This window comes from Erinaceus europaeus, chromosome 3 (assembly GCF_950295315.1).
Source record: "Erinaceus europaeus chromosome 3, mEriEur2.1, whole genome shotgun sequence".
Taxonomy (NCBI): Eukaryota; Metazoa; Chordata; class Mammalia; order Eulipotyphla; family Erinaceidae; genus Erinaceus; species Erinaceus europaeus.
The window spans coordinates 108,238,587-108,261,229 of record NC_080164.1 but is presented as its reverse complement, the minus strand read 5'-3'; the positions used below and the strand labels follow the sequence as shown (position 1 = coordinate 108,261,229).

Genomic DNA, 22,643 nt, shown 5'->3' with positions numbered 1-22,643 from the left:
TTACGATGGTGCAGGGGATCGAACTTGTTTAAATAACTTTTCTTTCTTCATTTGCAAAGTTTTTCCTCCCTCAGGTAGGGACTGGGGGCTTGAACTCTGATCCTCATGCATTGTAACACGTGCACACATTGTATCATGTGCGCTCATCCAGGTGTACCATTGCCTGGCCCCAATTATGAATTTTTTTCTTCTTTTTTTTTTACCAGAGCACTGCTCAGCTCTGGCTTATGGTGGTATGGGGGATTGAACCAGGGACTTTGGAGCCTTAGCCAATACCATTTGCATAACCATTATACTATCTACCCCCGCCCAATATATGTGAATGTCTTCAACTTGGTTTCTTCCTCCTTGAATATATAAGAAAGAATGGTGTGTTTACTGGGAGAAGGGAGGCTAATAGGAGGCCTTGGAGGAACACATTTATTCACCATCTGTTTTGGACAAGGAAGTGATGCCAGCCTCATTAGTTTGCACCCATATTTAAGTGCCATAATTTGGGTGACGTGGCCAGTTGCTGTGTTCTCATGGGTTTCAGGCTGGAAGTCCAACCTACTGTTAACATTCAATTTCTTCTTAGACTTTTCTCCTTGAGCCTGGGTCATGCACACACACTATGGTCACGCTTACCACTATGTTTAACATAGCCTTCCTTTCTTCCTATGTTCACTGTGATAGAGACAGAACTAGGGCAAAAGAGATGAGAGAGGGAGAGCTAAAGAGCCACACCTGCAGCACTGCTTCACTACTTGTGAAGCTTCCCTCCTTTAGGTGAGCACGGGTTCAAATATGGGCTGTGTGCATGGTGAAGCATCCAGCTTACCCAAGAGTTATTTTATTTTTGGGGCCAGTGAATTAACTCCCTTGCATAGTGTGCTGCTTTGTCCTATGTGTGACCCAGATTTGAGCCAGTGCCCAATGTATTGAAGTGCAGTGGTCTCTCACTCCTTGATGCTATCTCTTCCCCCCTCCCTCCCCAACCAGTGTTTGTTCATGATAGACTAATACCAGAGACCTGCTCAGGAAAACCTAGTGGATTGAACCTCTGACCATTGCAGCTTCAGTCATGAGAGCCTGCCTAGTGCACCAACCACCTCTGCATTGTCAGTCCCCTGATCTCTGACAGTGACAGCAGTTAACAGTGGATCAGGACTTTAACCATCATATTCATTTATTGTCATCTCTAGGGCTTCAGTGCTCTGGGGTGACTTTGCAGAAAGAGCAAGACAAAGGCAGATCTGGGGAAGAAAACCACAGCACCAGTGCTTCCTTGAGTGTGGTGGTGGTGGTGGTGGTGGTGGTGGTGGTGGTGGTGGTGGTGGTGGTGGTGGTGGTGAGGTTATTCTGCACAAGATGGAGCAGTACACTAGCCAGGTGAGCTATTCTGCCAGCCCAAAACTTCATTTTAAGCTTAATTATCTCACCGAAAGCTGTATCTACAAATACATTACACTCCAGTGTACTAGAAGTTGGACCCTCATCAAAATTTTGGAGGGAATGTAATTCAGCCCATAGCATTAAGATTTTTTTTTTTATTAATTTTATTTTTGAGAGATGGAGAGAGAGAGAGGGAGAGAGGGAGAGAGAGAGAGGAAGGAGAGAGAGAAAGAGAAACACCAGAGCACTGCTCAGCTCAAGCTTATGGTTGTGCGGGGATTGAACCTGGGACTTAGGAGCCTCAGGTATGAGAGTCTGTTTGCATAACCATTATGCTGTCTCCCCCGCCCGCATAGCATTAAGATTTGCTTAAAGGCAATGCCAATTGGACACTTGACTTGTGCCAGCTACTTAGATTTTTTTCTGTGTGTTGTCTGAGTGCATGTGCTACCTGTGTGATTCTTAGCATCTCTGTAGCTGAGGACACTAAGACAGAACAGTTCGTAACTTGGTCTAAGGGACAGAACTTAAAAGTCCTTTGGGTTCTAGGGCCTCAGTACTTTCTGTTAGGCAAGAATTGGGGGCCAGGGAGATAGTTCACCCTGTTAGAGCGCAGAACTCCAGGCCCCAGAGGTCACAGGCTCAATCTTTGGCACCACCTTATGCCAGAGCTGAGCAGTCTCTCTAAATCTTAACAAAAATTTTGGGGGATACAGTTCTTTCTTTTAAAATTTGTTCTCCCCCCAATTTATGTATTTTAGTTTTAGGTAAGACATGTAGTAGAATTCAAGCTTTGTATGTTTGGGGTGTTAGGCTTGCCCCATAGTTGTGCATACACACAGACACATGTCTGGATTTTTGGTTTTAGAACAGAAAGTGAATAAAGATAGATTTCTAGCACATGTCTGTAATAATGGAAAATAAATTTATTTTCAGGTTGCTCATGATCTCCATTTTCTTTTGCAGAAGATTCTAGTGTTCCAGAAGTGCCAGAAAATGAAAGGAACCCAAGTATATCATATTTCAAGAATCAAAGAGGAATACAGTATATTGATTTGTCTTCTGATAGTGAAGATATTTCCCCAAATTGCTCCAGTACAGCTCCAGAGAAAAATCTCAACAAAGATACAGTAATCATAGTGTAAGCTGCTTAATAGATTATTGTACATACTTGTATGAAGTATTATTTTTCCTTTTGGGAAAAAAGTATTTAGTTTGAAATATTTTGGTGACTTCCCTGACTTTTTTTTAAAAAAACTTTATTTTAGAAAAAACTTCCGGTGCGATTATTAAAAAGCAATACAGCCAGCTGAATCCACCACCCAACGAGAGACAGAGAGAGGGAGGAGGATGAGGAGGCGGATGGAGTTGGGGGAGGGAGTAACCTTTCTAGTCCCACCAGACTGGGGAAAAAAAGGGCTGGGGGTGGGGGTAGTAAGAATATCCCCCCACACCTGACTTTCATTTTTTTCTTCTCAAACAAGATATTCCAGACTAGTGCTTTCTCTGCCTAAGGTCTGAAATTAGCTCTAGTCATTTGTCCATGTACCACCGGTTCCTTTGATAAAGTCCAGGGCCTGCCAAGGTGACTCTCCTGAACAGTACCTGCTTTGCTACATGTAGGACCCAGGTTTGAGCCTGCCCCCAGGGGCTTGCAGGAAGCTTAGGTGCTGTCGTCTTTTTACTATCTCCCTCCATTTCTGTCAGAAAAAGTTGACTGGGAGCAGAGGCAGCAACTAAAGAATGACATCTGGAAATCTGGTTGTTCAGGGGTCTTCTTTCTCTGATGTTGGTAGGCCGGGGGCTGTGTCGTCACACTTAGCAGTGCAGGGAAGGAGGAGAGTGTTTTTTTTTTAAATCATGAGTTTATACCATTTTTTTTTAAAAAAGATTTTATTTATTTATTGATGAGAAAGATATAGGAGGAGAGAAAGAACCAGACATCACTGGTACATGTGCTGCCGGGGCTTGAACTCAGGACCTCATGCTTGAGAGTCCAGCGCTTTACCCACTGCTCCACCTCCCGGACCACTAGTTTATACTATTTTTATCAAACTTATGACAGGCACAATCACTTATTCCCTTATAATTTTTTTTAAAAAACATTTTCCCTTTTGTTTCCCTTGTTTTATTGTAGTTATTATTGATGTCGTTGTTGTTGGATAGGACAGGATAGGACAGAAAGAAATGGAAAGAGGAGGAAAAGAAAGAAGGGAAGAGAAAGGTAGACACCTGCAGACCTGCTTCACCACCTGTGCAGTGGGGAGCCAGGGCTTGAACCGGATTCCTCACGCCGGTCTTTGAGCTTTGTGCTGCCTGCAGTTAACCTGCTGCGCTACTGCCCGACTCCCTTGTTTTCTTCTTCATTCTATATTTCCCTTCTTAAAAGTGGAAACTCTGGCTTCCACCAGCATCATTATAGGCACTAATTTGCTCAACCTCCCAGTGTACATGAAGTTGTTTTAGAATAGCTATAATCATCACATTTTTAAAAAATCATCTTTATTACTGGATAGAGACAGCCAGAAATCAAGAGGGAAGGGGGAGAAACAGGGAGAGAGACACCTGCAGCCCTGCTTCACAACTTACAAAGCTGGGGGCTTGAACCAGGGTCCTTGTGCATTGTAACACATGCTCAACCAGGTGTGCCACCACCTGCCTCCACTTTTTTTTTTTTTTCCACTAGACCACCAGGGACACTTTTTAAAAAAATATATAAATTGATAAGTTGTTTTAATGAGAGAAAGATACAGAGAGACCAAAGCACTGCTCAGCTCTGGCTTATGGTGGTACAGGGGAGTGAACCTAGGATTTTAAAGTCTCAGGCATGAAAGTCTTTGCATAATCATTATGCTGTCTCCCCCCTCTGTATTCATATCACTGATCATTAAACCCACCAGTTAGATTTAGTCATTTAGTCTGGCTCCTCTATCAGTAAGGCACACTGAGTCTAAACTTTCTTTGCAATTTTTATCTTGTCTTTGGGTCAGGAGTAGATGGTCAAAGTTCTTGGATTATGTCATTAATTTTTTTCAGGATTCATTTGGCATGCATTTCAGCTAATTAATTTGGTTATAATTTCTTTTTTTTTTAATATTTATTTTATTTATTTATTCCCTTTTGTTGCCCTTGTTTTATTGTTGTAGTTATTATTGTTGGTGTCGTTGTTGGATAGGACAGAGAGAAATGGAGAGAGGAGGGGAAGACAGAGAGGAGGAGAGAAAGATAGACACCTGCAGACCTGCTTCACCGTCTGTGAAGCGACTCCCCTGCAGGTGGGGAGCCGGGGTTCGAACCGGGATCCTTATGCTGGTCCTTGTGCTTTGCGCCACCTGCGCTTAACCCGCTGCGCTACAGCCCGACTCCCTGGTTATAATTTCTTTTTAGAATTTCCCCCTAGTTCTGCTGTTGAACATTTAAAATACCAGGAAGATTCCAAAAGTCAAAAAACTTACATGATCAGAGAAGAATTTTTCTCTCCCCTTTTGTTCTGCCTTAGTTGCACCTCAGAACTATTTTGTTTGTTTATTGTCAGATTTTTCTTTTTTTTTAATTTTAATTTATTTTTTATTTAAGAAAGGATAAATTAGCAAAACCATAGCATAGGAGGGATACAACTCCACACAATTCCCACCACCCAATCTCCATATCCCACCCTCTCCCCTGATAGCTTTCCCATTCTGTATCCCTCTGGGAGCATGGACCCAGGGTCATTGTGGGTTGCAGAAGGTGGAAGGTCTGGCTTCTGTAATTGCTTCCCCGCTGAACATGGACGTTGACTGGTCGGTCCATACTCCCAGTCTGCCTCTCTTTCCCTATTAGGGTGGGCCAGATTTTTCTTTACCTGTCTTTCCTCTGGCATTGTATACAAGGATAGCATATTAACATAAATATAATATATAGTGCTTCTTTGCACATGCATTTACTTTGCACTATGTATATGTAGAAACCATATCAGTCCATGGAGATCTTAGTCTTATAATAGTTCAGTGCCTCTTACCACATTGTGAATGTTTCATAGGTATAGTCAATAACCAGTGCCTGTATTTGAGCCATTTGAAGGTTTCTTAACCTTCAAACTGGGTAATTGGAGCCAGGTCCTCCTTTTCAGTGAGAGAGACCCCTATGCTTTGCAGGGTATTGAGCAAAATCTCACATCTGCTAAATGCTAATCAAGAGAAAATATCTCCCGGCATTGCCAGTTGTCCTCTGGAGACACATTCATTCACCCCCTTTGAGAAGCTCTGATGTAGTTAGTATTCAGAGACCCTGGTAGTTAATGAATTCTCCCAGGAAGCATTAATAAACAAGGCACTGAAAGTGGACTCTTTAGTAACACTGATGATTTATGCACTACCCAACTCCCTCCATTCTGATTTTAACATTGGTTACAATGTTTTTGTTTTAGTGTACATTTTTTTTCCTTTTCGGTTTTTGATTGTTTTTTCTTTCTCAGGAGCACCTTGACATGGCTCACTTGATGTGTAGAGTTAGAGAACAGGTGAAAGAAAAGAGTTAGAATGGAAAGGTGGCCATGCAAGTGTTTATCTTTAAATAAAAAATAGTTTTTTAAAAATTATTTATTTATTTTTAGCAGAGCACTGCACTGCTCAGCTCTGGCTTCTGGTGGTGTGTGGGGAACTGAACCTGGGAGCCTCAGGCATGAGTCTATTTTCATAACCATTTTGTTGTCTCTTTTTCTTCCTTTCTTTTTATCCCATAAGTTGAGACATTTTCAAAGTGTACTGGCTTGGGGGATTTAGGATTCAGACCCAAACCATACTGAAATATTGAAAATAATTGCCAGTAATGCTGTATTATATACACACAAATATCATTTTAGTGAAATAACATTAACAGTACATTTAAATTTGTTTTTCTTTTAAAATATTTTTAGTTCTGAACCATCTGAGGATGAAGAATCACAAAGTTTTCCTGCTTCGGCAAGTAGAAATAATGATACTTCAGAGTTGGAAGACCTTTCGGAATTGGAGGATCTTAAAGATGCTAAGCTTCAGACCTTGAAGGAACTTTTCCCACAAAGAAGTGACAATGATTTACTTAAGGTTAAACCTTTTAAAAATATCTTCATAAGTAATTTAATAGTGGTCTATAAGGGATATACCCTTTTTAATATTAATTTTTATTTATAAAATGGAAATATTGACAAGACTATAGTATATGAGGTACATTTCCACACAGTTTCCACCCCCCAGAACTTCCGTATCCAATCCCCTCTCTTGATAGCTTCCCTGTTCTTTATCCCTCTGGGAGTATGGACCCAGGATCATCATGGGATGCAGAAGGTGGAAGGTCTGGCTTCTGTAATTGCTTCCCCGCTGAACATGGGCATTGGCAGGTCGATCCATACTCCCAGCCTGTAGTGGGGCAGGGCTCTGGGGAGGTGAGGTTTCAGGACACATTAGTTGGGGTCGTCTTCCCAGGGAAGTCACGTTGGTATCATCTGAAACCTAGTGACTGAAAAAAAAGTTAAGATACAAAGCAGAACAAATAGTTGATTAATCATGAACCTAAAGGCCAGAATGTTGCAGATGAGAATTTGGGGTCTCCATTTTGGAAAAAGCTGGTAGGTCTATTTTAGGTATATTCTAATGGGCCCATGAGTTTACTAGTTTTTGCCTGAGCCTGACAGCTAATTTGCTGATGGACCCAGGATATTGTCTTGGTAGATGGTGTCATAATTGGGTTATATATCTTCTATAGCAATTGGTTATTGTAACCATAATGATTAAAATCCCTTGCTGTGGGAGTCGGGCTGTAGCGCAGCGGGTTAAGTGCAGGTGGCGCAAAGCACAAGGATCGGCATAAGGATCCTGGTTCGAACCCCGGCTCCCCACCTGCAGGGGAGTCGCTTCACAGGCGGTTGAAGCAGGTCTGCAGGTGTCTATCTTTCCTCCTCTCTGTCTTCCCCTCCTCTCTCCATTTCTCTCTGTCCTATCCAACAACGACGACAACAACAATAATAACTACAACAATAAAACAACAAGGGCAACAAAAGGGAATAAATAAATATTTAAAAAAAATTCCTTGCTGTTTTTAACAGTTATTTTGCTAAAGCCGTTCTTGAATATGATTAAGAATATGGAATATTGTGGTCTGGGAGGTGGCACAGTGATAAAGCTTTGGACTCTCAAGCATGAGCCTCCTGAGTTCGATATATGCCAGAGTGATGTCTGGTTCTTTCTGTCTCCTATCTTTCTCATAAATAAATAAAATCTTAAAAAAAAAAAAAAAAAGGAATATTGAATGGAATGTCAGAGCTCTCATAAGTTTGTTTTGAGCTTCCCTGAACTCACCTAGGTTATAATTTTGCTTAATTTGCATCTGGTTCTAAAATGGGGGAACCTCCCCATCTCCTACTAGAATCTCTCAGAAATGTCTGTAAAAAAAAAACCCTCTTTTTTTCCCCGATATTTAGTATTTATTCCCTTTTGCTGCCCTTGTTTTATTGTTGTATTATGATTGACGTCGTTGGATAGGACAGAGAAATGGAGAGAGGAGGGGAAGACAGAGGGGGAGAGAAAGACACCTGCAGACCTGCTTCACCACTTGTGAAGTAACTCCTCTGCAGGTGGGGAGCCAGGGGCTTGAACCAGGATACCAGGATCCTATGCTGGTCCTTGCGCTTTGCGCCACCTGCGCTTAACCCACTGCACTACTGCCCAACTACCTTTCTTTTTTTTTTTTGATAAGGAACTGCTAGAGACATTTTCATGGGCAGTCCTACCATATTGAGGAACCCTTGCATAATAAAAGAGATGCAATTGAAACTCTTCTGAGAAACCCATGGCTATAGTTGGTCTGTGTTAGTGATCTCTTGTCATAAGAATAGATAAAACGATTGACTATTCACTTAAGGTTTTGTTAGAGAATAAATCTCTGAAGATTACTCCCTTACCTTTCTACTAGTTGAATGATTTTTGTCATCTACTACAAGTTCATAGTAATGTTATCTTTGTTACTGTTTTGACCAGTTCTTTCTATCCCTTGCCATTTTCCACTCTGAGACTTTGGAGAGACCATATCTGTCTGAGCTAGACAGGCCACCTTGAAGTGGGGACCCCTAGCATGTCATTTGGTAGCATGTTTTTTCCTAAAGGGTTAATTTCTCCTTCGTCTACCAGGATGTATCTAGGTAATATCTATTTCTACCCATTTTGTCAGGTATTCAATTTTTCTAAGATGAAGAGGCTTTTTTTTTTTTAAATAGTATTGATCATCAGTCCAGTAACTATTGAGAATACAAAGGCCACAAAAGTCACCTACTTAAAGCCTATAACTTAGTAGGACTTAATATATTTGCAGATAAACAAAGTTGTGCAGTCATCACCGTAATCTAATTATGGACCACTTTAATTGTTCAAAACATCACCTCTGTGCCCTTTAGCAGTCATTTCCATTTCCATTTCCACCCTAGGCAGCCACTGATCTCTGCCTTCATAGATCTGCTTGTTCTAGATGGTTCATGTAAATAGAAGCAGAAACAAGCGACCTTTTGTTACTGGCTTTAATTTAGCTTAAAGAGTCTGGGTTCACCCCTATTGTCTGCTAAACAAGTATGTCATTCAGGTTAAACAAGTCAGTGTCTGAGCCAGAAGGGGGTCCTGGATCTACTTGTTTGAATCCTTTCAGTATAAACTGTTGTATTGTTCTCTTACATTTGACATGCATTTTTAATGTCTAGGAGATGAACTGAGGGTATGTGTAATACTACTCAGGTATCACCTACTTTTTTTTTTTTTTTTTAAGTAAAAAAGGTAACTTGGGAGGTAGTGTAGTGGCGTAGTGTAGTGGCTAGCATGCTGGATAAAGTGTGAGGTCCTGAGTTTAATCCTCTGCATTACATGTGCCAGAGGGATGCTCTGGTTCTCTTGCAACATAAGTAAATAAAGAAATGACTTTAATAATTTAGAGAGGGAAAGACAGAGGAGTGGGAGAAGAACCAAAGCACCACTCCACCATCCATGGAGAATTACTTTTGGTGCTCTCTGTGCTGCTTCCAGTCAATGTCAGGAGTCAAACCCAGGGCCTCATGCATAGTACCTCAGCATTAACAACCCCATCCCACCCACCCAGCCCCCAGTCTAGTCCACTCCTTCCTTCCTCCCTTCCTCCCTTCCTCCCTTCCTTCCTTCCTTCCTTCCTTCTTCCCCCCCTCCCTCCCTCCCTTCCTCTGTCCCTCCCTCTCTTTCTCTTTCATGAGAGAGAAAACCAGACTGTCACTCTGACATATGTGGTGACATGGATCAAACTTAGAAGTTCATGCACGGGTGTCTGACACTTGATCCACTGTTGTTGCAACTGTGGGTTATGTTAGTTAATAAGTATATCTTGACAAATTCAAACAACCAGAAATGAAGTAAAAACCAAGAGCCCTCTGTATCACAGATGTGCTAGGTTAAAAGAAAAAGACTTCATAATTGCATTTATTTTTTGTTTCAGGAATGAAATAGAAAATCGCATACCATGTTGATAAGTCTTCCGTCTTCCTCCTCCTGCTCTTTGTGTGTGTGTGTGTATGTATGTGTATGTATGTGTATATATATATATATATATATAATTTATTTTCCTTTTGTTGTCTTAGTTTTATCATTGTTGTGGTTATTATTATTGTTGTTATTGATGTTGCTGGATGGACAAAGAGAAATCGAGAAAGAAAGGAAAGACGGGGGGGGGGGGGAGATAGTCATCTGCAGACCTGCTTCACTGCTTGTCTTCACAGGTGGGGAGCCCAGGGCTCGAACCAGGATCCTTATACCGGTCCTCGAGTTTTGCACCATGTGCGCTTAACCTGCTGTGCTACAGCCCGACCTCCCTGTCTGTATATCCTATGCGCTCACACACAGTATCTGGATATATAACTTAGAAAAATTATATAAAACTACAAGGACTCTGTATATATATTGTGTGTAAATCACTGTCCTTTAATTTGTCTTCTGTAGCCTTGATGAATAAATTAGCTATATCAGAAGATAAGCTGTTGGGAGGGGGTAGATAGCATAATGGTATGCAAAGAGACTCATTCCTGAGGCTCCAAAGTCCAGGGTTCAATCCCGTGCACCACCATAAGCCAGAGCTGAACAGTGCTCTGCTGTTTCTCTCTGTGTCTTTCTCTTCATCTCAAAAATAAAAAATAAAATACTTAAAATAAATAAATAAGAAGATAAGCTTTGATACATTTTGGGCTTTCTAGGTAAACCAGGCTTTCTCAAGATCTGTCATAGTCCTTAAAAGTGTGCCATACATATTTCTCATCTTGTATGCATTTGATAATCCTACGAAATGATTTTTTCAAGTGTTGTTTTTTTAAACAATGGTTTCTTCTCTTTCAGTTGATTGAGTCCACAAGCACAATGGATGGAGCAATTGCTGCTGCCTTGTTGATGTTTGGTGATGCAGGTGCGACTGACTAGTTTCACTCCCTGATGATTCCTTAGATATGCTACAGTTCATGTCTGCTCACTCTTATTGCATTGTTCTTTTTCAAAAGTCACAGGCATCTTTTTTTTAAATTTCTTTATTGGGGGATTAATGGTTTACATTTGTCAGTAAATACAATAGTTTGTATATGCATAACATTTCTCAGTTTTCCACATGACAATATAATCCCCACTAGTTCCTCTGTCATCCTTTTTGGACCTCTACTCTCCCCCTACCCCACTCCAGAGTCTTTTACTTTGGTACAATACATTTTTTATTTTTTAATTTATAAAAAGGAAACACTGACAAAACCATAGGGTAAAAGGGGTACAACTCCACACAGTTCCTACCACCAGAACTCCATATCCCATCTCCTCCCCTGATAGCTTTCCTATTCTTTAACCCTCTGGGAGTATGGACCCAATGTAATTATGGAGCACAGAAGGTGGAAGGTCTGGCTTCTGTAATTGCTTCCCCACTGAACATGGGCATTGACAACATGGGCATTGACAGGTCGATCCATACTCCCAGCTTGTCTCTCTCTTCCCCTAGTGGGGTGGGGCTCTGGGGAATCTGGCTCCAGGACACATTGGTGGGATTATCTGTCCAGGGATGTCTGGTTGGCATCATGGTAGCATCTGAAACGTGTTGGTGAAGAGAGTTAACATATAAAGCCAAACAAATTGTTGACTAATCATGAAACTAAAGGCTAGAATAGTGCAGATGAAGAGTTGGTGGGGGGGGGTCTGTATTTTTTAGATAGTAGGCCTATTTTAGTTATATTCCATAGGGCTCATGAGTCACAGGCATCTTAATGAGGTTTCTTTCAGAAGACATTGAAGCTTACAAAGGTTATTTACTTATAAGAGCATATTCAACTATTTACCAAATCTCCTTGGTTGTTATTTTTCCCTGTTGAAAAAAGAGGACAGTTTTTCATTGATAATTTTCTTATTTTCTATATTTAGGCCTGGTGGTTTTGAACTGTTTCAGTCAATAGGAATGTAGTGTCTTGTAAAAAGGTTATAGCTTCTGCCAGCATTTTTTTTTTTTAATGAACACACCCTTATTCTAGTCTTAGCATAAATACAATTTACATTTGAAGGTTGAGGCCATCTTATAAAAAATAGCACTCCCCCCTAAATGCTTCTGTGATAGTACTACTTTCATATGAATTCTGATTTGTCTTAATATCTTACATATTTAGACTTTCTGGTAAAATTTTTGTATGTATGCCCAGGCAGTGGGAGATTCACCTTCTGGCTCTCCTTTATCCTTTTCAGCACCTTTTTGCCAATTCACTTATGGAATATAATTTTCCACTGTGGTTTCTTCTCTGTTCCCTCCTTTGCAGTTTCTCCTAGTGTTCTGGAAATTCCACTCCCATTCAGAGATGCCAGGATCTGAAGAGATTTCTTGAGAGAGCCAGCCTAGGTGTTGTCTTCATGCAACTATCTTGACACCCAGTGGTGCTTACTTAACCCCCAACATTTATAGGAATTCTAGTGGGGTGGTAGTTATACCTGTGCCCCGATTGTAGTATGTGCTGAAATTAGTTGTTAGAAGAATGCACATTTTTTAAATAACTGGGGGATTAAGTGTTGTTAAAGTTCGGAAGCTCCAGCAGGCCGGGGTAGCGTCACGGCGGTAGACAGAGACTCGAGGACACATGGCTGGGTCGGGAAGCTGCATTTCTTTATTCATGAACAACGATTCATAAACTAAACCAAACTAATCACCACACAGATCTGTCCTGCATCCTTCTCTTCCTGCGGCCACACCAGAACTCTGGAACTATGTAGCATAGAGGGGGGGAGAAAGAGAGGTGCGAAACTAGCAAGGGCCAAACCAATTCTCCTGGCGGAGGGAGAGTGAGACCAAACCATTGTGAAGCATACAATTCCCCCTTTTCTTTTTAACTAAATGACCATAGTATCAGGGGTGTGGAGTGAACAGAAACCTATATCGTACAGGAATTTTCAAAAAAGAAACTGGCACAAACATGGAGAAACATGTAAGCCAGTAACAAGAACCAGTGTGCTGCCAAGTTGGGGCCAGATGTTGTTGTGTGCCGCGGAGAAGAGAGAGAGGAGGTCCGGAGTGAAGAGGGAACACAAATCTTTATTTGCGCTGGTACCTCAGAGTTGGGTGCTAGAGAAACAGGTTGGGCCATGTGGGGGTAGCGAAAATGGCCACCTCATGCAGTAACCCTTCCTCCGTCTGAACACCGAAGTGGAGCGCTGGCAAGAGAGCGGCAAGAGAGCGAGGTGCGGAAGAAGAAGGGCTTTTATAGGAGCAGCTTTCCCGAGAATGGGAAGGGGGAGGAGTAATCATAGCACTCCAGGATAGGATAATAACTCGTGAGAATGGGAGGGGGGAGGAGTGACCAAAGCACTCCAAATATTGTGGGGAAATAGGCAATGTCATGAGGGCACAACATGGCGAAACAGGCACTCCGAGAATGTCCCAACTCTCGCGGGAACTAGCAGTAGCCTGAGGGGACAACATGGCAGATGTGACTGCATCTGCACAATATCCCAGCAGCTAAGTATTCATAATAACAGACTTACTATAGCTTAAAGTGTTTGTGGCTTCTAGTTGGTTTTGTTTAATTTTTGTGGAAAATTGAGGCCTGCACCTTAAATCTTCTGTGATAATGTATGTCTACAAATTTTCCTCTTTTTTATGAAGCTGAGGCCCTATTATATCTCTCTTGGTCACTCAGATAGAGGAACAGACAGAAAGGAAGAGACACCATGGCACTAGAGCTTTCTTGGGTATCTCAAAATTTCCATGTGGAAAAAAAAGCCCAGGACATGTTTCCTTGCTAGCCTTATTAGTTTTCTTTTTATAATTTTTTTTTTTTAACTGAATAGAGCCAGAAATCTAGGAAGAAGTGGGATATGGAAGAGGAAGAAGGAGAGAGAGTTACTTGCAGCACTGTTTCACCATTTGCAAAGCTTTCCCCCTGCAGGTGAGGACAAGGGGCTTGAACCCAGGTCCTTGTGCACTATAACATAATCACTTAGCCAGTTGCACCACCACCTGACCCCACAAGTTTTATTTCTAACTGCATACAAAAGGCAGAGAGAACCAGAGTATTACTGCAAAGTATAGGTAATTAAAATACATACAGATTATATCTTCAGATCACAATGCTTGATTTCTTTATAATGAGAACATAAACAGTTTCTGTTACTCGTAGGTTAAGGAATTCTATTGCTGTGTTTGAGTTCATTTGCACAGTGAGCTTATTGCCCACATTCTCAGTAAAGGCAAATGCAACTATAGCTTCTCAAAGCTTTCTGACAAAAGTAGTATATAGTCATCAGTACTGGAGTGGATGCTGCTCCTCAGATGAGCTCCACTGGTTAGGCTCAGTTTTGGTTCACTGCAGTGGAAAGTCTTGGAGTAGCACCTTGGTTAGCATTGATGCTCTGCAGAATTGCTCCTTGGGTACATTTTTAGCGTTATATGGCACAATGGTTTACAAAGTACTGTGATGATTTTTCCTTTGGAAAGGCTAGAGTCTCTGCACTTTCTTTGGATTTAGCTGAGCTTAAGTGTGGATGGGGGTGGCATATAGACATGATCGTAGTACTTGAGTGCTAGAGGGCTGTCTGAAAGTGGACGCGGTGTGGCTACACTTGGCCTTTGCTGTGCACTGATGATTCTTACACCGCCTTTACACACTTTTGTCTTCCTTCTCTGTTTTAGAAGGTGGTGGTCCCAGGAAAAGGAAATTATCTTCTTCTTCAGAGCAGTATGAGGATGATGAACTTGATGATCAGTCTGTAAAAAAGAAAAGAATCTATCATGTAAGTGAATTTTGAATTGCAGTATCAAACATTAGCTGTTTAAACACACTGGTTTAGATCACATAGCAATACCCAGATGAATAAAAAAGCTTTAGAAGTTACTAAAGCAGAAGACCACCATAGATATCAAGATGTGAAGACTAGTACTGCCCTTACTGTTAATATTTGGAGATTGTAAGCACACCCTTAGATGGCCAGGAGGAAGTCTAGGAAAGTTGTCAGAAATAAAACAGCCCTGATATGTGCTGTTATGAAGCCTTCACTGGGTTATGGCACCCAGTGAACCCTGTCACCCCCAACGGATTTGCAAACATTGTGCTGGAGCAGCGTGGGGCTCAGCCACTGCAGGAACATGGTTGACTCAAAAAAGCACTTTCAGATGAAGCTGTATTTTATAAAAGCCAAATTTATACATGTGGTAGCACAGCACTTGTTGAAAACTATGTTACCACTTTTAGCACTATTTTCTAGTTGCCATGGGAAACTTTTCTTTTAGATACCTCCTTTGGTATAACTGCCTACTTGGAAATAATCATGGTTGTGCTTTTCAGTTAACTGTGGCTTCCCACTCAACTTTTAAAATATTTATTGAGAACAAGAAGCCGACATAACACTCTGCAATATGCAGTGCCGGGAATCAAACTTGGAACCTCATGCCTGCATTTATACTGTCTACCTGCTATGTCACCACCTGGACCACAGTTTCCCAACTTTTTTTTTTTTAATATTTAATTGTTCTCTTTTGTTGTCCTTGTTTTATTGTTGTAGTTATTGTTGTCATTGTTGGATAGGACATAGAAATGGAGAGAGATGGGGAAGACAGAGGGGGCGAGAAAGATAGACACCTGCAGACCTGCTTCACTGCCTGTGAAGTGATTCCCCTGCAGGTGGGGAGCCGGGGGCTCGAACTGGGATCCTTACGTGGGTCCTTGCACTTAGCGTCATGTGCGCTTAACTCGCACTTAACACACTGCACTTGACCCCCTGAACTTAACCCGCTGCCCTGCTGCCTGATTTCCCCCAACTTTTATTTTATAACAGCTACTAAGAAGCTTTCTCATAAAATCAGATGTAGCTTTCCTAGTCTGCATTTTCCACAACACAGTTCAGAATCTTGCACTTGAACTAGCACAGCAAGCTCATTCTTTGCTTGTGACTTAGTGGTATAAGAAGCTCAAAACATCCATGTGTCAGTATCCTGATCTTAATGTAATGGTTGAGTTCCTTTGTAAAAGCATTTTTCCTGTTGGAAATCAGTACTGACTGGGAAGAGAAACATCTTAGCAGCTGGAGAGGTTGGGCTCTCAGGCATTAGAGTTTGGTCTCTCATATGAGCATTGCATATGCTGTGCTTTGACTCCCTCACTGTCACTCATAAATCTTTAAAATAATTCTAAATAGGGAGTCAGGAGGTAACACAGCGGGTTAAGTGCCGGTGGCGCAAAGCACAAGGACCGGTGTGAGGGTCCCAGTTCTCTTCCCTGGCTCCCCACCTGCAGGGGAGTCGCTTCACAAGTGTTGAAGCAGGTCTGCAGGTGTCTTTCTCTCCCCTTCTCTGTCTTCCCCTTTTCTCTCCATTTCTCTCTGTCCTATCCAACAATGATGATATCAACAACAACAATAATCATAACTGCAACAATAAAACAACAAGGGCAACAAAAGGGAATAAATAAAAAAATTAATTAATTAAAAAATTTAAATAAATTTAAAAATATCGTGAGCAACCTTTTAAAAAAACTAATTTGAGTGGTCTGGGAGGTGGCAAAGTGGATAAACCATCAGACTCTCAAGCAGCAAGTCCTGAGTTCAATCCCCGGTAGCACATGTACCAGAGTAATGTCAGGTTCTTTCTCTCTTTCCTCCTATCTTTCTCATTAATAAATAAATAAAATCTTTTTTAAAAAAAACTAATTTGAGAGGACAGAAAATAAGAGGAAGAGAGACATCTGCAGCACTGCTTCACCAGTGCTTCACCACTTTTGAAGCTCTCCCCTACAGATGGGGATTGGGGGATTGAACTCAGCTCCTTGAACCCAGGTCCCCATGCATGTGCATGGTAACAATTACTTAGCCAAATGTACTACTGCCCAGCCCTTGTGAGTAGGCTTTTCGGCATGAGGAAGGAATGACTAGGGGAGGGAAGTGGTAGGATTCTGTTTTGGTTCACATAAAGAGCATTATGTGAAGTGCTGCTTCAAAATAGTTCTACATCCAGTTGAACAACATTATTAACTCCGCTGAGTGTTATAGATAAGCTCAAAATACTGAGTTTTCAGTAAATGACACCACTGTTCTGTAAGCTAGTTGTTGAATCACAAAGTAAGATTTGTGAATTCCATGTGTGTGGAGCCATTTATGTATTTCTAGTGAAATTCACTCTTTCCTCAAAATTGCCTTGGAAATCAGCCTATTTGTATGTATCAGTCATCTAGGCTGTCATTAAAAAATGCTGCACCCTATATAACTTGAACAGCATAAATACATAGCCTTACTGAAGTTCACCTTGTTACCTTGCTACAAGGTTTTTTTTTTGCTTGGTTTACTCTTGAAGTTAAGAGACAAAGAAAAGTTTGTCACAGTTATTCCCACATGGCTTGCTTTGCACAATACTTAGTCTCACATTAGTTTCTCTCACATTGTTTGTCTTTTGTGTTGTTTTGAGCAGTAGATACCATTCTCTTTAGTGGAATCTGAGACAAATATAAGCTTTTCTCTCAGTATTGGAGATTTGTAGAGGCTATGAAAATGACCATAGATGAGATATTTGAGTATTTTTTATTACTAGCTTAGAGAGCCTCAACATACATGACTTGTTATAAGTTCATTTAAGGGAAACTTTTAGTACATTTTTTGTAGGTTTATCTAATTTTGAGTACTGTGAATATGCAATATTAATAAATGGATACATAGCTGGATTTCCAGTTAATCCTAAGCCCAGCAATATTTTTATACAGTTAACATATAAATTTGTCAGTCTTCATTTGAAAAAAAATTAAGGCTCTTTTAGATCAAGTGAAAGTACAAGTGTAATTGCGTTGAAACTTGTTACTGATGGCCCCTTGAATTCTTTTTCTCTTATGCATCAATAGGAAGAAGAGTCAAGTGATTCTACAGCATCAAGCAGTAATTGGTTAAAACAGGAAAGCATTGTTATGAAATTGCAAAAGGAATTCCCCAATTTTGATAAGCAGGTGAGTGCTAATGTGTAGATTTCACCAGTATGAACCAGAAGTCCAGATTACAGTACAGGGCTTGGCACTCATGGTATGAACACTTAGGATGAATTTTTAATTTGTCAAATAAATGTTTTCTCTCACTGATTCTGTATAATATTTTTATACCTGCTGTTAAATTCTTTACATTGTTTACTTTTCCTGCAGCTTAATCATAACCAGTTTAGACTCATTTCTAAAATATAAAAGGATCTGGAAAAGCCATCTATGACAGCTCACTTGTTTCAGTCCCCCTGCCGCCCCACCCCCATATTCTACCATTGGATTTTTTAGACTTTTATGTAAAAATCTATTTCAGTATATTGGTATTCATAGATGTTTTCCTACCTGCCGTTAGAATACTTTTTCAGTAAAAACCCACTCTGAGCACTCATTGCCAAAAGACCCTCTGCTCTGTTTAATCACATCATTGTACAAAGAAAAACATTGTTTAACAATTGCAGTGCATTTTCTCTTCCATCAACCTTAAGTTTATGCCCAAATGGCTCATCTGTTGAGTTGTGATGAGTTGAATGTAAAACCTTATTGCCACCCTGATTCTTTACCTGTGTTGAAATGACATATTTTGAAACTAGTAGTTTATAAAATCCTACTTGTTTCTTAGCTGACATTTTAATTGAGCCAATAGTTTGGATCCTCTGCTCTTCAGCACACTTCATAAGAAGAGCAGAAATACAAAATGAGGAGTTATAGATTTGAATAGGTACAGTCATATACCACAGACACTGCCCTCCCCCCAACTCATGGATTTAGATTCCTACTGTCAGCCAACTAGTCAGAAAATACTGTGCACAGTAAGATAGTGGGAGACCACATGCACTTAACTGTTACCATGCTCTTGTTTAATTCATAGTTATAGTTGTTAATCTCTTGCTGTGCCTGATTTATAAAAAACACTTGATTACAGTTGTATGTGTATAGAAGACAAAAAGCTTAGTGTATATCGTTTTCAATACTGTTCATAGTTCTAGACATCTACAATGCCGGGGCTGGGTGGGGAGGGTGTCCTTGGGACATATTGGAACTACTACACACAACATTTGCAACATAGTGTTAAAATTAAAAAAGCAATCCAGGATAATCAAGTATAGATTCTATTAATTTTTCAGATGATTGTCATATTTTGAAAATGCTTTAAGTTTCCTCCAAGTTTCAAAAGTTAGGTTTTTAACAAAAAGATCAATGACTTATTTCCAGGAACTAAGAGAAGTACTCAAAGAACATGAATGGATGTACACAGAAGCTTTAGAATCTTTAAAAGTGTTTGCTGAAGACCAAGGTAATTATCTTTTCTGTGTCATTGTATATAGCACATTTTTTTCCCACTGCAGTTAGTAGAGGTGCATAATGGGAAACCTGCTCTGTGACTCCTGTGAGGCTTGAATTAGAAGCCTCTCACTTGGAAGTCTCACTCCCTGTCTATCCATGGTATCACCTCTGGGATCGTGAAAAACTTTCAGCTGACGAGTTCATACGTTTTTTGAACTTGTTTTTCTAGCAGTGGAAAACAAAACAGTAAATGCATTTTTTACTTGGTCAATTTATTTTTGATTGTTAACGTTAACTTATTTATTGTTATTTCTAACCAGAGCACTGCTCAGCTTGGATTCTGGTGGTGCCAGGGATTGAACTTGGGGGGGGGGGGTGTCACAGGCGTGAAAGTGTTTTTGCATAACCAAGCACAGTGCTGTTTTCTGACCCAGGGATACTTTTAAACTACCATGTTCTACTGAATATCAAAGAAAGGCATTTCTTATATTTTCACACTTGCTGTGGAGGATCTTACTACTGATGTTATCTTATAGTCACTGTGATAGAAATGTTTTTGCTTACACTCGCACGGGAGTCAAGAAGTATTGATATCGGAAACCCGCAATGTGAATATTGGCAGCCTGGAAGCTAAGTTCCTGATCCTAGAGTGGAACATTCTTAACCTGCAGCGATTCACTGTTGGGGAGAAGTAACAGGGCTGAGTTCCATCACATGTGTTTAGTTGCATATCTAAACAAAAAATACACTAGCTCTTCATAGTTAAAAGTTAGCTTAAAAACCCAGCCAGTGATGTAAATGGGTTTTCTTTATTGCCTTTTTTAAATAAAAGAAATGCTGTAGTAGTACTAGAATAGTGGCAGAGAGAATGATACTGTGGAAAGAAGAAAGTCATAATAGTATTTACAGCAACAGTATTTCCAGCCCATGGCATCTTAGAAGGTTCCAGAATTTGATAATCAGTGATAAGTACTGGTGTTTTTTTTTTTTAAAGTAATGGTGTTTTGAATTATGAACTCTTGAGTAGTGATGGTGACAGAAACATTCCCTCTGATGTGGGTGGCTTTGGTTTGGAATGAGCTCGCCTGTGCTTTTCTTGTCCTTGGATGGGGAGGAGCCACTAAGTCAAGCTGAGGACATCTGGACGTGCCGCCGCCATCTGCGTTCTCAGAACTTTTGTCTGAAAATAAAGATTTCTGTTTCTTTCATTTATGAAAGTCCTGTTTCAATGATTATTTCAACTCGTATAACTCTTAAGTTCTATCTACTTTCAGATTTCTTTTTAAAGTGTAACAAGATTTACACTGACAGTTGAGTCCTTATTCAAAAGGAAAATTCTAAGTTCTGACACACACCTGTGTTTGCTTTACATTTTTCTAATTTATTTTTGTTTTTGTTTGTACACAGATATGCAATATTCTTCACAAAATGAATTTCCCAATGGAAAAGAAGTTTCTTCAGAAACTGAGACTTTTCCTAAAAATACAGCTAAAACAAAACTGAAACAGAAATGTTCTGTGAAACCACAAAATGGCTTTAGTAAGAAACGTAAAAAAAATGCATTTGCTCCTAAGAAAGTTACTGAAGACTCTGAATATGATTCAGGTTCTGATGTGGGCAGCTCATTAGATGAGGACTATAGCAGTGGTGAAGAAGTGATGGAGGATGGTTATAAAGGTAAAATTCTTCACTTCCTTCAAGATGCTTCAATTGGTGAACTTACTTTGATTCCTCAGTGTTCTCAGAAAAAGGCTCAGAAGATAACAGAACTCCGGCCCTTTAACAGTTGGGAAGCTCTGGTAAGGTTACATTCTTTTTTGTGTGTGTGTGTGTGTGTGTGTGTGTGTGTGTGTGTGTAATTCACAGTACCGTTTATAGCCAAGGTGTGTTCAGCCCAGGGAAGCATAGATGGGAGGCCTTACCCAGTGTAAAGTCAAACATTACTTTCATTGTAAGCCAATAGTATTTCAAATAGTGTCATATGACCTAATTTTGAATGAGTTAAGGGGTGATTTTCCTGAAAAAAACCCAAGCTGATTGGCTGGGTATACTGTCACTCATTCTTTTGCAAAGAAACTTGGTTCATTTCACTGCAGAAGAGGAAATTAGAGCTCACATTTGGGAAGGAGTCGTTTGCTGCCCTGCTGTGATCTGCTACTGCTGAGACACCATGCAGAAAACAAGAATGTGGCAGCAATTTCACTATAACTACTTGAAGAGTAACGCCAATATCCAGGGGAGCTCCATGGTTCAGAAAGCCAGCTTGAGAGCTCTGTGCTTCTCCATAGAAGTAGCAGTTGTCTATTTTCTTTTCCTTTTAAAAGTGACAGCTCAGTCTAACATGTTTTTCTTGGTTAAACAACTTGGCCATTTTATGGATGTAGCAGGCTGCAGTGTTTTTAGTTGGCAAAATAGAACAGCATGTGGAATTTGAGAATTGAAGCGGTAGGTGAAGAAGGGCAGGCATGGGCTCTGGTAAGTACACTTCCCTCGATCGCCTATAAACAAGCCTCATTCAGAATGCACATATTCTGAGTTTTACAGATGTCACTAGTCATCAAATCTTACTTACACAGAGAAATACAGGAATACTGTCTTTTAATTTTGCTGACTTTTTTGAGAATGGAGGCTTTTATAGCCTGAATTGTATATAGGCCTTACTCTGAGAGCAATATGGTTGATATTTACAGCTTAGAAGTTGATGTGACTCTTAGCATTTTCAGAAAGTTTTATGTCCTGATGTAGTGAGCAAAGTTGTTTTTGTGATTACATTTATACTTGTGGCTAATTGATACGTGAGCGTAAGTTTCAGTGACCTAGAAGTATCTGCAGCTGGAGGAATGGAAGTGTTCTTGAACAGTGGTTACAAAAACTTTTTAAATATTAAAATACTTGAAAAATATGGAATCATTACTAGTAGCTTATTACTTTAAAAAAAAAAAAAGACTGCATTTTGCCTGAAGCCGTCGCTTTTGCAGAGAACATCTGTCAGAGCAGGTCTGTTGAAAACTTGTTTGGCCCTGCCTTAGTAATTTATTTCTTAAAGTATTTGCTGGAGGACTTTCTTGTTCTTCTTTTCTTCTTTTTTAATCTTTAATGGTCTCCAATGTTATTGTAAATATGGGCTGCTCAGGCTTGTTTGGATTCTGCTTTATTGAGTAAGGAATGCAATTATCAGCATCAGTGTGTTTGGTAATGTAACCACTTGCCCAAATATCTTAAAGCAAAAGTAAATTGCACCAGTTTTATGTGCCAGATGCTTTAAAAACTATTCAGCAACTTATACACACAGAAAAACATATTTTCTCCACTAATTAATTGGCAGTTGAGTCTTGACATGAATCTGTAGATTGTGCATTATCTACTTAGACTTTCTATAATATCTTGCATTTTTAAAAAGAGTGAACAAAACACCATATGTTGCTAATCATTCATCTAAGTCTTAGTTATTTTTGTAAGTTATAAAGCAAAATTTCACTTAAGGTCAGTGAATACAGTGCTTACTTTC

At 40.1% G+C, this 22,643-nt stretch overlaps 1 protein-coding gene across 3 annotated transcripts in view; it reads left to right on the top strand.

The window, feature by feature from the left end:
- Positions 1-22,643, top strand: part of SMARCAD1 (SWI/SNF-related, matrix-associated actin-dependent regulator of chromatin, subfamily a, containing DEAD/H box 1) — a 71,887-nt gene that overhangs the window by 9,357 nt on the left and 39,887 nt on the right. For 2 of the 3 annotated variants that reach the window (XM_060187729.1, XM_007524545.3), the window contains 7 exons: positions 2,341-2,515; positions 6,272-6,440; positions 10,728-10,794; positions 14,533-14,633; positions 17,723-17,824; positions 19,064-19,145; positions 20,543-20,934. In XM_060187729.1, coding sequence (XP_060043712.1) covers positions 2,341-2,515; positions 6,272-6,440; positions 10,728-10,794; positions 14,533-14,633; positions 17,723-17,824; positions 19,064-19,145; positions 20,543-20,934 — 1,088 coding nt within the window. Of the gene's footprint in view, positions 1-2,340; positions 2,516-6,271; positions 6,441-10,727; positions 10,795-14,532; positions 14,634-17,722; positions 17,825-19,063; positions 19,146-20,542; positions 20,935-21,241; positions 21,611-22,643 lie in introns of those variants that run through there. The other variant, XM_060187730.1, reaches the window with a different exon arrangement.